At 41.3% G+C, this 14,916-nt stretch overlaps 1 protein-coding gene across 1 annotated transcript in view; it reads left to right on the forward strand.

Annotated features, from left to right (window-relative positions):
* Nucleotides 1–873: 873 nt before the first annotated feature.
* The window catches only part of ABCC4 (ATP-binding cassette, sub-family C (CFTR/MRP), member 4), a gene marked incomplete at both ends in the record, with an annotated part of 32,737 nt that continues 18,694 nt past the window's right edge, over nt 874–14,916 (forward strand). The window contains 5 exons of the mRNA XM_009864407.1: nt 874–1,024; nt 3,800–4,049; nt 9,880–9,984; nt 14,221–14,310; nt 14,559–14,750. Of these exons, the coding sequence (XP_009862709.1) occupies nt 874–1,024; nt 3,800–4,049; nt 9,880–9,984; nt 14,221–14,310; nt 14,559–14,750 (788 nt within the window). The remainder of the gene's footprint in view (nt 1,025–3,799; nt 4,050–9,879; nt 9,985–14,220; nt 14,311–14,558; nt 14,751–14,916) is intronic.

Here is a 14,916-nt window from a genome sequence, read left to right on the forward strand (position 1 = left end):
GACTGGGTTTTAGCTCAAACCCAGGACATGATCTCTGAGTCTTAACTTTCATTGGTATATAGAAAAAATAAGTAGTTTAACAGGAAGAGGCATGTTGTGTCAAAATAAGGCCTACTATAGCTCACTATGTACAAAGTATGTTTGTCTACATGAACGAATTCAGAATTGTAATGGGCTTTCTTTCTATAGTTTATGCATTTATTACATGACTTCTAACTTTGAATGCTTTTTTCCCTAATTAAAACTCTGACTTTATTCTTTAATTATATATATTTTCCAGTTTGTTCAGTGGTGCAAGCATAATATGGGACTAAAATACATATATTTACTTCAGTGTTAATTACAATTAATGCTTCAATAATATTTATTTGTTAAACAAAACCGTATCTAGATTAGCTCTCTTAAATTATAGCTCATGTAGTGTTGCTTTGTAATCTTCACTTCAGCTACAGTTAATCTTAAAAGACACAAACGGGCCAGTTTCTTTATGAGAAGGGTTGTTATTTTGACATTTTTAAAAAAATACTTCTAAAAATGGTTTTGATTTCGTTTAGTTCTAAGTGTTTGCAAGTTTTTTCATTTGAGGTTGGTTTTTTTTGTACACAAATACGTTGTTTAAGGAACACCATGTAGTTGCTCAAGCTAACATATAATTCTGAACATTGAATCAACTCACAGTTCCCTAAGAATAGAGAATACCAGCAATACAGACATATCAAGTCTGCTGTGTGTCAGCTTTAAGATAAGGTTTTAGGAAGACCCTTTAATGCAATTGCAGTTATATGAATCCTCTTTACATGTAAAAGCAAAAACTTCATCAATACGAGCATGTTATGTGATCATAAGTAGTCTCTCTTTGTTTGATAATCTGAGAATGTTTACTTTGTGCTATTTACAGAAGTAAGACGGCTGCCTTAACAGACATCAGGATTAGGACCATGAATGAAGTTATAAGTGGTATGAAGATAATAAAGATGTATGCCTGGGAAAAATCTTTCGCTGAACTTGTGAATGGTTTAAGAAGGTAATCCTGGAAAGATACAGCTTTGTATATGATCTACATCTGTTTCTGTTTTTTTACGTGGCAATAAGTGCATTATTTCAGTACAGTTTACTTGAACTTCTTCAGCTTTTTTTTTGCAAAAACCTTTCTATAGCAAGAGTGAAGGAGTGAAAATACATCCGGGACAGAAAAGGAAAAGAAACTTTTGATATTTATAAATTTTGGAGGATTTTTATGCTTCCTTCTATGGATGTGCTTGAAAACACCAACTAATAAACTGCAGTAGTTATAATTGAACAATTTCATCCTCACAGTTCTGTAAAGTAATAGCAACGAAGCAATAAGCAGACATTTCCCGTCTGAGAAATATGTGGAATCTGACTCGCTGTCCTAAATGATAGCATCCTCAGGTAGTACTCTGCTTCCCTTTCTGTGTTTTGAAATACTGCTCAAACCATAGGGGAGGGTGGAGCAGGGAAAGACAGCAGCTCAGAAATTCTGTAGGTGTTCAGCTGGCAAGGACAGCTGAGTTTGGTATCCTAAGACATAGCAGTTCAGAGCTCCATAAGCATCTGATTTAAACTTAGTAATAAATTTGATTTTCAATCAGTATTTGTGCTTTTACGTGACAGTATAAGAGCATTCAGTGCAGAAGGATAACTGTAGGAGTTCAGGTACATATTTGTCATAATTTAATTTTCATATTACGTTCCTCTCCAGCATATGAGTAGAAACTTGTTATCCTGCTGTAGAGCCTTGGATTTTTAACTCTGTTAAAGTTTGTTTTATTTGGAATTACTTTTTTTTAATTAATTTTTTTCCTTTACATCCATGTGCAGGCTTGCAAACTTGCTAATCTTCCTTGAGACATGTCGTCCCACGCATATAATCCTTTCCTCCTTCGGATTGTAGGATCCTGTACTGATTGAATGTTCTTGACTGATTGAAAGCTTTGCTCTCTTGTTTGGAGGGAGAGAGAATATTTCGTTATTGAAAGCTTCCTTAATGGGTGTATTCACATCACTAAACTTCAGATTTCCAAATTCAACACCTCATTAGCAGTGGAGGCTTCCTTGTTAATGGTGGAGGGAAGTAAGCGCTTCCAAGACACATATTGAGCCCTCTTTCTTTAACTGTGCTATGGAAAGCTGGAGTTCAGAGTCTTACATTCAGCCAGGTGATTTATTGCCCAGTATTTCCCCAGTTGCTAAGATGACATCTGAACTTCTCCGTTGCTCTTTTTCCTGTGGCTGTCCGTGTTACTTTCCCTTCATGTAACTCCGTGCCTTAAGACAGTGTAGTATATTATATTCAGCCTGCAGGCAGGCTGTGATTTATCTGCTATTTATGAGGAGGAGCACAAAGAACTTGCTGATTATCCACAGATAGCAAGAGGATTATTAAGGATTATTAGAGGGTGGGAAAAGAGTTTCATCCAGGATTGTGGAAGTAATTGAATTACACCCAATTCAAATAGTTTACATACAAATGTTCTTTCACTGTACTCTGGAGGAGATCAGAGATTGTGAGCCCTTAAGCTGAAAAAATAAGTCTTTGAAACTCTTTGAAAGTCTCTCATTTCAGCCAATTTGGCAAGTATAGTGGGAAAGTTGCTTAACTAGTTTTCCAGTAGCGCATCCTGCACCCTTCTCCCCGTTAAGCGAGGCCTTAATTTACTTCAAATGGTATCATCAATTACTCGATAACTTGAGTTTCCAGTCTTAGTATATAGCTCTAGGTGGAAGGTAATCGAAATGATCTAGATTTTGCCTGAGAATTGCCAGAATATTTGGGAAGAGAAATTAGGGATTGTTTCAAGATTTCATATTCTATATTATTTCAAGCAGATAAAATTAGAATATATGGGGAAGGAGTAAGTCATACAGCTGTCTTGATAAAGAGGAAATATTATTTTAATAAGAAGTTAAGCCTGATGGTATCCACCTTGTAGATAGTACAGTAAAATTTTGAGGGTTGGACTTGATGAGTCATTTAGAAGTGGAAACTGAAATTTAACTGAAGTGAAAATTGAGAACATATGCATCAGCACCTGTTCGGTTGCTGGAGTGAAACTTATGTGTGTATGCGGTACTTCAGTCACTGTTTAGCTCGAGTAACGGCTGGCAGAACAATTGGCCTCACAGATCAATATTTTCTGAATTATGAACCAGAATTCCTAGAGCAAAAGAAGCCAGGAGCAGGGTCCAAACTGGGGAGGCTTTAAACTGAGATCAAAGGAAATGCGGCAAATCCTTTGATCCAGCTTGAGGAGCAGCAGCTGAATAATGGCAGATACTTGGGCCATGGGTGAACACTTAATCTATTGAAAGTTGCCCTTTTTTTACAACTGCAGAGTATCTGTTGATTTTAAGGAGTTTTGTGACTGAACTGGGCTGGATTTTAATGTTGGAAGGATAAGGAGTTTGTGAGTGCTTGGCCTTTATAAATAAGAGTTTCAGATTAAAATCTAAATTAAAATACTAGTTTGACCAAAGGAGAAAAAAAAAGAGTATTTTGGTTTTCTGTCTCTGAAAAAGAATCTTCTCTGCCTACTAAGGTATTGAATGTACTAATTTTCCCCACTCAGCTTATAAGCCTTTTAAATTATTTTTTTTTTATTTACCACATAACATACTTTTTATGCTATTTGCGTATGAGTTGGGGTGGTGCAAGGGGTGTATGATTTTACAAAAGTAAAATCCTGAGAGTGGGTTTCCCTCATCCAATTGTTGAGGGAGACTACAAGGAGAGAAACTGATGTGATTGTTTATATTTTGCTTTTTTTTTTTCTTTTAGGAAGGAGATTGCCATGGTTATGAAAAGCTCCTACCTTCGAGGACTGAACTTAGCCTCTTTCTTTGTGGCAAGCAAAATAACAGTGTTCATGACTTTCATGGCATACGTACTTCTCGGCAATGTTATATCTGCAAGTCGAGTGTTTGTTGCAGTGTCCCTGTACGGTGCAGTAAGACTGACAGTAACTCTCTTCTTCCCTGCGGCTGTTGAGAGAGTGTCCGAGGCGGTGATCAGCATACGCCGAATCAAGGTATGGTTATTGATTTGAGCGGTATGTGGATTTCTTCTTTTGTTCTAGCATTGTTTTAATGTCACCGACAAAACCAGCTGTATTTTTGTCTTGTGGTTTGAGATTTTTAATGGAGACCTAGGCAAGCTAGAGGTCTGAGTGGGGAGAAATCATATGAAATTTGACAAGGGCAAGTGTAGAGTTTTGCAGCTGGGAAAGAGCATGAGGACTGATGTGTTGGAGAGCAGCGTAGGAGAGGGGGACTTGGGGATTCTGGTGGACAGCAGGATGACTGTGAGCCAGCAATGTGCCCTCGTGGCCAAGAAGGCCAATGGCATCCTGGGGTGTATTAGAAGGGGAGTAGCTAGTAGGTCAAGAGGGACCTCCTGCCCCTCTACTCTGCCCTGGTGAGGCCACATCTGGAATATTGTGTCCAGTTCTGGGCCCCTCAGCTCAAGAGAGACAGGAACTGCTTGAGAGAGTCCAGCGCAGAGCCACAAAGATGCTGAAGGGAGTGGAACATCTCCCTGATGAGGAGAGGCTGAAGGAGCTGGGTCTCTTTAGCTTGGAGAAGAGGAGGCTGAGGGGTGACCTGATGAATGTTTACAAATATGCAAAGGTTAAGTGTCAGGAGGATGGAGCCAGGCTCTTCTCAGTGATGTCCAGTGACAAGACAAAGGGGCAACAGGTGCAAGCTGAAGCACAGGAAGTTTCACAAAAATATTAGGACAAACTTTTTCCCTGTGAGGGTGACAGAGCACTGGCACAGGCTGCCCTGGGAGGTTGTGGAGTCTCCTTCTCTGGAGACATTCAAAACCTGCCTGGACACGTTCCTGTGTGACCTACTGTAGGTGATCCTGCTCTGGCAGGAGGGCTGGACTAGGTGATCTTTCGACGTCCCTTCCAACCCCTAAAGTTCTGTGATTCTGTGACTCGCTGATTCTGTGATTCTGTGACTCTGTGAATAGCCTGTTTTGAATACTGAACATGTCTCTGTATATACACATTAGAAAATGTGACGTGCACTGTAGGGCAAGCTGAAACGTAGGAGAGAAGCGTACATGCTAAGAGGTGGATGTTTTGAAGTAACAGGAACAGGTGTACAAGTAGGCAGGTATGTTTGAATTGGCAGTTGGAGGACAGGCAGATGGGAGCTGCAGGATTCGTATTCATATTCCACGTGCACTACCCTGTCAGCTATGGAGGGTGGACGTGAGCCCAAGCTGGCATGTTGTGGCTGCTTTCGGTACCAGAGTGATGACTCTGAATCGCTAAGGATGAACATCGGTAATGCTGGTGGTTTTGGCAGATGGACTTGGTTTTGTTTGGACTGCTGTCTTTAGTGCATGTTGTGAATTAAATAGCCACGTTTGCTGTATGTACCAGTACTTTAGCTTAAACTGCAAGAGTGAAAGGCTTAAATGCAAAAAGCGTTTGGAATTTAAAACTTAAAAAATCTCAAATTGTGAGGTTATTGAATTAAAGCATGCTAACCATTTTAGAACTTAATTTTGAAAAAAACCCAACAGGTTAATCTAGTATACAATAGGGAAAACATCGTGTCACTGTGCCATTGCTTGACGAAGGTAGCTAGAAATTCCCTATTTCATTTTCTTCTCCATATGGTTGAATCTAGTACATCAGCTTTTTTGTTGATAAATTTTGTAACTGTACTAAGCCTGCACAAAACCCAATGTATTAACAGGTAGTATTTACCCTTCTAAGAAGCAGTTTGTAAAAGTTGATGCAAATGGAGTTAGAACAGGTTACTGTGTGAGAATCATGGCCACAGCAGTAATGTTGGCATTAACATGTATTATTACTACTAAACTGAGGGAGAGGAACGGAGTGCTAGTGATACTGGATGTTGCACACTGTCTTTTCTGTACTCTCATATACTCTCTGTCCAGCTGCGGGACAGTGCTCTTTCAAGGGACCTTTCAAGCTGTAGCTGTTGAGACACATGTATGGCTGAAGAAGATGCCTTCGGATCGGGAGACTGACACTTGAGCAGAGGCAGTCGTGATCTGTTCCTTTTTTTTTTTTCTTGTCACCGTTTCCAGCATATCCTAGTGATCACCTGATTTTGCTTCTGACAGCTGGTACCAACTCCCTTGCACTTATGATTCCTTGAGGATGATTTTTGGAAAAAAGCTCAAGAATTGAGGTTCATTGGGCAAAGAATTATCCTGATGAATCTGTGGCATCCTTGATGCTGTCACCAACTTTTTAGCCTCCATTTCCCAAAGTGTTTCAGGGTTGGACATTTTCGTACTGAATAACAAGATGCTGCCTGGCCAAATTGTGTTATTGAAATGCAGATAAGGGGAAAGGAATTTGGAGAAGAGAGTAGGAAGTACAGAAAAAAGTTATCAAGGTGGTGGCTAGTTGTATTTGGGTAAAGCTGAAGTTGTTTTAGGGAATTTTTTGTGGTTTTTTTTAAGAAGGTTCTTTCTCTTAGGTTTTGTAGCACAAGTGAGATTTCTACACTGATCGTAAAGTACACTGATGGAGAGAAGGAAGCAGGAGACACTACACTTCAGGTGACAATAGCATGATAGTTAGATGGGAAGGAGTAGTGTTTCCTCTATATTCGTTTTATACATGCATAAGAACTGTGTGACAAAAAGGATAGTGGTTTCCTTACTGTATTTGCCACCTTTTTCCCTCACCCTAGCCACACATTTGAGAACTGGTCTGCATCTGTTCTTGAAGTGTGGCCAGCAGGAGCAGGGATGTGATTCTGCCCCTGTGCTCAGCACTGGTGAGGCCTCACCTCGAGCCCTGTGTGCAGGTCTGGGCCCCTCAGTGCAAGAAAGACACTGAGGGGCTGGAGCGGGTCCAGAGGAGAGCAACGAGGCTGAGGAAGGGACTGGAGGGAAAGTGCTGTGAGGAGAGGCTGAGGGAGCTGGGTATGTTTAGCCTGGAGAAGAGGAGACTCAGGGGGGACCTGATCACTCTCTACAACTGCCTGAAGGGAGGGTGTAGTCAGGTGGGGGTCGGGCTCTTCTCCCGGGCAACCAGTGATAGGACGAGGGGGCCTGAAACTGTGTCAGGGGAGGGTTAGGTTGGATCTCAGGCAGCACTTCCTCACGGAGAAGGTCCTCACGGAGAGGGTGCTTAGGCACTGGGATGCACTGCCCGGGGAAGTGGTGGAGTCACTGTCCCTGGAGGGGTTTAAGGAGAGGCTGGATGTGGCACTTAGTGCTGCGGTCTGGCAATGTGGTGGTGTTGGATCGTCGGCTGGACTTGATGATCTCAGAGGTCTTTTCCAGCCTCAACGATTCTGTGATTCTGTGAAGCTCGTTCACTGTTTTGTGATGGAGCGATGGGCTCAAGGTCCCCTCGTGAAGCAAAGTGAGAGAGGTTGTTTTTTCTGAGGTTTATTTTGGCAGTGTGCAGAAAAGAGGGCAAGTTTCAGCAGGGTACAAAAGATAGAGGCTTCTCTTTTGCTTGAGATACGTGTGTGTATGCGTTGAATTTGCAGAGTGCTGCATTAAAACACTTGACTTCTAACTGCTCCCTGGGGTGACACCTGCCAGCTGGAGTTTGAGCAGGGCCGCTGTTCCTGTTAACACCTAGTAGTGCTGTTGGAGATTAAAATAATTTACTTGTAGGATATTAGAATTAATTGTGGGATAGCTTAAAATTAAAATGAATCACCATTTATTTTATGAGTGACATTGCTTAGCATAAGTAGGTAGATTTACCGAAGCCTTAGAATCACAGAATCACAGAACTTTAGGGGTTGGAAGGGATGTTGGAAGATCATCTAGTCCAACCCCCCTGCCAGAGCAGGATCACCTACAGTAGGTCACAGAGGAACGTATCCAGGCGGGTTTTAAATGTCTCCAGAGAAGGAGACTCCACAACCTCCCTGGGCAGCCTGTACCAGGGCTGTGTCACCCTCACAGGGAAGAAGTCTTTCCTACTGTCTTTGTGGAACCTCTTATGCTTCAGCTTGCACCTGTTGCCCCCTTGACCTGTCATTGGACATCCATGAGAAGAGCCTGGCTCTGTCCTCCTGACACTCACCCTTTACATATTTATAAACATTCATCAGGTCACCCCTCAGCCTCCTCCTCCAAGCTAAAAAGACCCAGCTCCTTCAGCCTTTCCTCATAAGGGAGATGTTCCACTCCCTTCATCTTTGTGACTTGCCTGTCCTTCTTGACCTGAGGGGCCCAGAAGTGGACCTACTAGCCACCCCCCTTGTAATACACCCCAGGATGCCATTGGTCTTCATGGCCATGAGGGCACATTGCTGGCTCATGGTCATCCTGCTGTCCACCAGAGCTCCTAGGTCCCTCTCCCCTACACTGCTCTCCAACAACCTAGACTGTGGACTTTTACCTAGGTACTGATTAGCTTAGACTGAAGAAAGACCCGGAAAGCAATTCTAATTTGCAAAGATAAGAGCAACAAAACCTGCATCCTCGAGATAAAGAAGAGAATGCCCACCTAGAGAGAGAGAGAGAAAGGATCCAATGAGGAAAAAAAAGGACTCCAGACCCAGATACTGCTGTTGAACTGAACCATCACATGAGGGGAGGTCAACTTCGACTGTACAAGTATAGTTGCCAAGGGATTTCTTTGTTCAGAGTCCCTCTCGGAGGGTTGAGCTGAAATAAACCAACTCTGTGGCAGAACCCAGGGACTGAAAACTTCTTTACAGTCAGGGGCTAAGGCTGGATCCAGCCACACCTACACTTCTCACTCTGTGAGGAAATTTACAAAGCAAGGGGGTCTAGTCAGAACCTCATGACTTGGCAGGAGGGGCTTCACAGACTCTTCAAAAGCAAGTGCTCTTCCTGCCCTGCCATGACTCCTGGTGTCCTCCTCCTGGTTCCTCTTAGTTACGACCTTCTGTAAGTCTTCAGCAGCTGTCTCGCATCTTCAGACTGTTAACTCGGTACTTGATAGCTAGTCTTGGTTTCTAAGAGCAAGACCATCCTTCTTTTCTCAAAACATTCTCTGCTAGAGCCCGTTTAAGGTTTTTATGCCCTGTGATTCAAAGCAGAACAGAACTTTTCTGGTTTTGCCTTAAAATTGTGGTAACTGTTATCCTTGGAAGTGTTCTTTGGAATTTGCCCCTTTCCTTTCCGTATTTGAGCTATTTATAATCCAGCATCAGGCAAGGCGTGTTAGAAGTGTGTGTGTGGTACTAAAGTGCACATTTGTGCAGCTTGAGGGGAAGATTCTCTGACTGGAATATAATGTAGAAGTATAGTAATGAAAGTGCAACCAACGAGGTATGCGGGTGTAAGCAATATTTTTTGTTAATGCCCTGGACTTTAAAAGAGGAGAGTTTTCAGATAGCGTTCTGCAGCCTTTTTGACACTTGAAGAATGCCTAAGAGGGACAGTGGACTGCTCCTTACTGGGTCCTTGTCCTTCCTTGAGTGAAACAGCGTGAGCCTTTACCATCAAAGCAGCAGAATGACAAGGTGTTGCACTGAGGGTTTCACCTCTTCTGCGTGGGAAAAAGGAGTTGAACAATTTTATGATTTGTCAGTGTTTCAAGGGAAAGACGGGGTGGGTTCTTAAGGTCTGTTTGCTTCGGGAATCCTGGCTTATTGAACAAGCAGTTGTTAGAGTCCTGTAGTGTTTCTACACTATTAAATCTGTGCTTCCGCCGTGGGGGGGAGGCATGGTCAACTAGTTAGAGGTACACCACTGGAGGAGTTGCACATTGCTCTGGAAATGTAATTCCTTGGTCGGTTTGTGATTGTCATCCCCTCCCTTGCTGCCCCCCTAATTAATACTCTGTATGCTGCTTCCAAAAATATGTGCTTGGGTTGCTTTCCTCTTCTCAGACTCACATTTCGCAATATCCTGTCCTTTTATTGCAGAATTTTCTGATACTTGATGAGGTCACGCACTTGAAGCCACAACTGCATGGCAATAATGAGAATGCCATTCTTCATGTGCAGGATTTGACTTGCTATTGGGATAAGGTAAATTTACTTCTAAATGTTAAAGTGTACTGGTGCTGCAGGCACTTCAAGTCTACCAAGTAGACTACAGAAGTACTCTATGTATAGTGTACTGATGTTTTGTATTCCATCTATGTGTGAGAATCCTTTTAGTATGTTAAGCTAACTGTAGAGTAGTTCTGAAAACACTATCAACACTATCAAACACTAGCATCTTAAAAGTAGCTATTCCTCAGTATTATACTAAATGAAAAGCTGTGCATTTCTATGTGAAAATACCTCTTGTTATTAAATAGCAGTGTATTGTAGCTGAGATACTTAAATTGGAATTAAGGACAGACAGCACACTAAGGTGGGCCTTAGCACATGTTTGGGCTTTTTTTGTGAACTGAATGCTGCTCAGTCCATTAGTCTAGAACCAGTACAATATTATACTTCTCATAACAGATTTGAAAGCTTTAGAGACTGGTCTACAGGTTTATGTTACTCTGTGCATTTTAATTGAGACTATTCAGCTACAAATTCTTCTTCGCTTAAAGTGAACCAAAACCACCAAAATGATTAGAAGGGATGATACACAGGTAATAAACCTATTATGTATCCTTTTCCTTAAGAAAGGCAAAGATTTACTATTGTTTATGTTTTAAACCTGCAACCGCTATGGTAAACAGCAATTGATGATGAATTGTTGGAGCTTCAGTCTCCATTAGAAATGCTGGAAGCTCTAAAAATGAATTTTGCATATAAATGTAATGCAAATAAGGTGTGTTATGTATTGCTGTTTATATAGCCTCTTCCTCTACATGTGCTATGTCCCAAGGAAGATAAAGTGTGAAAACATAAGTATCTGCTGCTTCTCAGCTACAAAAGAAAATTGCTATATTATTGTGCTTTACTCTCCCAGAGTTGTCTCTGTTACATAAATCTTTCTGAGACATTGAACAGATTTTAACAACAAATAATGGATACGAAAAACGTAATGGTGAATGCATTCTAATGCAAAATTGAATGTATTTCGTAGTCTTTGTTTTCTTACACTGATATCACTGTTAACAGTGTATAGGAAGTGATTGCATAATAAGCCCATAAAACACCTTCTCTTTTTTTTTTTTTCATGAGTTGTTTATCTTGCATAAAGCAGAGCAGCATGACTGGAATTACTGGTTTCCTTTTGATTTCAAAGGAAAAAAATGAAACCAACAAACCACCCACAAAACTGTTAATAAAATTTTCATTTTGGATATTTAATTGCAGTGTGCATGGGGGAGCAATAGTTCTCCCAGAACTATTAAGAGTTGCTCAGAAAGTTTCTCTTATATTCTCTTCCAATGATGCAAAATAATGGAGTTGTTCACTGAAAAGATGAGTTCTGAGAGAGAGCGAAGGTTCTAAAAGGAATAATAAAAATCTGCTTTCGTTTTGTCAAGTAATCAGCTTAGCTTGCTACCCTGGCTGGGCTTCTCAAGACTCTCTGGATCTCTGTACAGACGCTGTGCAGCTGGGTGATGATTTTTTTCAAGATTGTGAGCCAAAAGAGATACTTAAAAAATCCAAAAACCCACAAATGCAAAATCACTGGAAGTAAAAAAGGGATTATTAGCTAGGCTTTTAGGAAAACAACCTAACGTGGTGTGCTACAGTTTATCAAAAGATAAACAAAACTAATTAATTCATGGTCACACTCTTGTTTTACTAAGTATTATCTTGTGTCCCACGGGCTAGTCTGATAGCAGCATGGAACTAGGGATTTTTCAGCACGGGTTTTCATAGATGTGGCTTGAGTTTACGGAACAGTCTGTCTGCTCAGCTGAGCAACTTGAGGTTTAAAATTCAAACATTTGAAAAGAGGCCAAATCTATCCCTTGTAACTTTAGTCACTTAAATGAGGAGCCTAACGGTATAGTTTGGCTGTGCAGTATTTGATCTGTCTCCTAGGTGGGATAAATGGCTTCTTTCTCTTGCCTGTAGGGTGGATGAGCTCTCCCAAGGAGTTGCTGCCCTGAAGGGATCGTTCTTGTGCCCTCCTGTCCTTGCACTTTGTGTCTCTGGTCCCTCCCTTGTGCTGGTGTTAATGCTTGTGCGTAGGACGTTGGGCTGAACCAGTTCTGAGAAATGAAGCAATAGAAAATGAATCACTTCTCATGTCATCTGTTCTCTGATAGCAGAGTCCCACAAACAACCCATCGGTACGATTAGGGAAGAACAAGTGGCAGAGGAAGGGAAGCAAGACACACAGGTAGTTGACAGAGCACTGAAGAGCTGTGGTAACAGTTTGTGTTAATGAGCTGTCCCATGAACTTGGCTGTAATATTAGTCTGTGCTCTTATTTAAGCGCCTCAGCTTAGTACCTAAAAATAGGTATAATGAATTTGGGGCAAATTGTCTTTAATTACAAGGACTGCTATTCTGCAAGAAATCTATGCCCCTTGGGTGTCTGCGCGGTTTGCTTATATTACCACTTTTGTGTAGGGTCTATGATATTTTACAAGACTTCTTTAATAGATAATATTTGGGTAATAATTTTAAAACATTTTTGAAATTTTCTGTAATGTTGTTAGGGTCTTATGTATTTTTTTGAAAATCTGAGTCTGGGAGGGAGTGTTTTTGCACTTTTGTGAATGCGGAACAATAACCTCCAGAGGTCTGAAGAAGGGAAAGCTTAACTTATTTTTTCCATATAGACTAATTGATTTAATAAGAGATATTTTCTCTTCCTACAAACTTTGCATTAAAGAAAACCATAAAACTTTGGCTGCCATAAGTTGATAGAGTTCCTCCAACCTTAGCACTAGCTGAGCACCTGAACTGTGTACTCTGGACCAAGAAATCAAATGCATCGTGAAATGCTGATTGGAGAGGGGGCAGGTGGAGGAAAGGAAAAAAGCCCCGTTGATGCCACCTTGTGGAAATCGATAATAGCAACAAAAATAGTTCTGCAGGGTTGCACAACGAGCCCAAGTTTCGGTTCTCATGGTGTGACTCCGGTTTCGTGTGAACCCTGCGGTGCTTCCGCGGGGTGGGAGCTGTGCTGGGGCATGCGCGGCCCAGAGCTCTGGGTGCACACGGTGCTGCCGAACCCAGTAGTTCTCCTGGCACGAGTGGGTGCGTGCGTGCTCGCCCAGCCCTCACAGGTGTGGATGGCTGCTGTACCTGTGCCTCTCCCAAATAGTTTGAAACGAGTTGCAAGCTTCCCCTTTCCACGGTCCCAGAACTTGGTCATGTGGCATCCTTCATTCGGGGTTGGGTCGTGACCTCTTCAGCCTCTTGAGCTTGGTTGGGGATTTTTAAGCAGTCTGTAAGCTGTTAAGACACACACTGGGATATTCTTCACCTTGCTCTTCTTTCTTGAAGCTTAAAACTGGGTTTTTGTTCGGTCCTTTAATAGAAATACTTCGCTTTTTTTTAAAATTCCTTTGGTTTTGTGTTTTCATTTTGGTGTCAGTCTAAGATACATGTAAAGGCAGATCCTGTTACAAAGGTGTTTTGCTTTAATGAATGGGAGCTGCATCAGGCCCTTAGGAACTGTGGTTTAACATAGCTATTAAAGATAAGAGCATTCTTTCTTTTCATAAGAAATAGGCGTTTTTACAACCTTGATAGGAGAGGTGCAAAATACATTTGGAAATAAGCTGTTATCAGTAATGTAACATAAAGGATAGGCATACTGAAAAGGAATATTAGACAAACAATCCTACAGTAGTATATTTTCACACAAATAGCTCACAATCTTGTCCATGAGAAGTCCCCAAGAATCTGCAATACACAAGATGGATTTATGTGAAATCAAATAATGTTTTTCTATTTTCACTTTGGATAGAGCAAACACAGACCTGGCTTTCCTGGGGCTCCAAGAGAGTTTCAACCCTCCCTTTTTTCCAGCATTTGTCCAGCTGTTTGAGTCAGCTGGCGTGCCGTGCGAGGCTGTGAATGCTGGTATGATGCCCAGCAGATAGCTCCTGTGGCCGAGGCTGCCACCTTAGCGAGGATGCTTTGAGGAAGCGCCGCTTCTGCTGCCTTTGGTTTCCTTATTCCTCAAACACTGTTTTTTTCTGTCTTACTTTTTTGTGGCGAGAGATCAGAGTCTTTCCAAAGCGCCTGTGAACCACTGAAGAAGCAAACTGTATGCCTGCAAATGTAGCGGGCGTATGAGTTGCTAATTTATAGTGATTTCTGTGCATTGTTCTCTGTTTTTAAAGAGTGTTTTTGATGGTTTGTGTATCGTTGCTGAGGAAACCTTACTTTTTCTCCGATCTATAGAGTTCAGAAAGCCCAGCACTTCAACAAGTTTCATTTACTGTCAGACGAGGGGAATTGTTGGCTGTGATTGGTCCTGTAGGAGCTGGAAAAGTAAGTCTTAATGTTTACTCCATTCTCTGGGGTTTTTATGAGTCTGTTAAAAATGTATAGTTCCTTTCTGTGTATAATAAAACACTTCATATCAAGATAGCTGTATCAAGATACAACTAATCTGCTGTTAGCAGTAGTTTGAGTGACAGAGTGAAATAGACCAGTGAGCCAGTAAACACTGCTTAGTCTCTGTGAGGTCTTTAGTGCAATCAAACTTTGAAAATTCTATTTTTTTTAATCTTTTCCAGTCTTCGCTCTTAAGTGCTGTGCTTGGTGAGCTACCTAAAGACAAAGGTTTGATAAATGTTACTGGAAGAATTGCCTATGTTTCTCAGCAGCCTTGGGTGTTTTCTGGTACCGTAAGAAGTAATATACTGTTTGACAAGGAATATGAGAAAGAAAAATATGAAAAAGTTTTAAAAGTCTGCGCTCTCAAAAAGGTATGATTTTCTCATTTTGTTTGTCATTTTCATGATCTTTATTTTTATCTTGGTGTTGTTTCAGACTTGTACTATGTGTTGCAATATGTAATGTATAGAATCGATTATTATTAGTAGCATCTAAAATATCCTATTGCTTCATAGAAATAGGTGGAATTATTTTTTG

The sequence above is a fragment of the Apaloderma vittatum genome, unplaced genomic scaffold, assembly GCF_000703405.1.
Source record: "Apaloderma vittatum isolate BGI_N311 unplaced genomic scaffold, ASM70340v1 scaffold5322, whole genome shotgun sequence".
In the NCBI taxonomy this organism is placed as follows: domain Eukaryota; kingdom Metazoa; phylum Chordata; class Aves; order Trogoniformes; family Trogonidae; genus Apaloderma; species Apaloderma vittatum.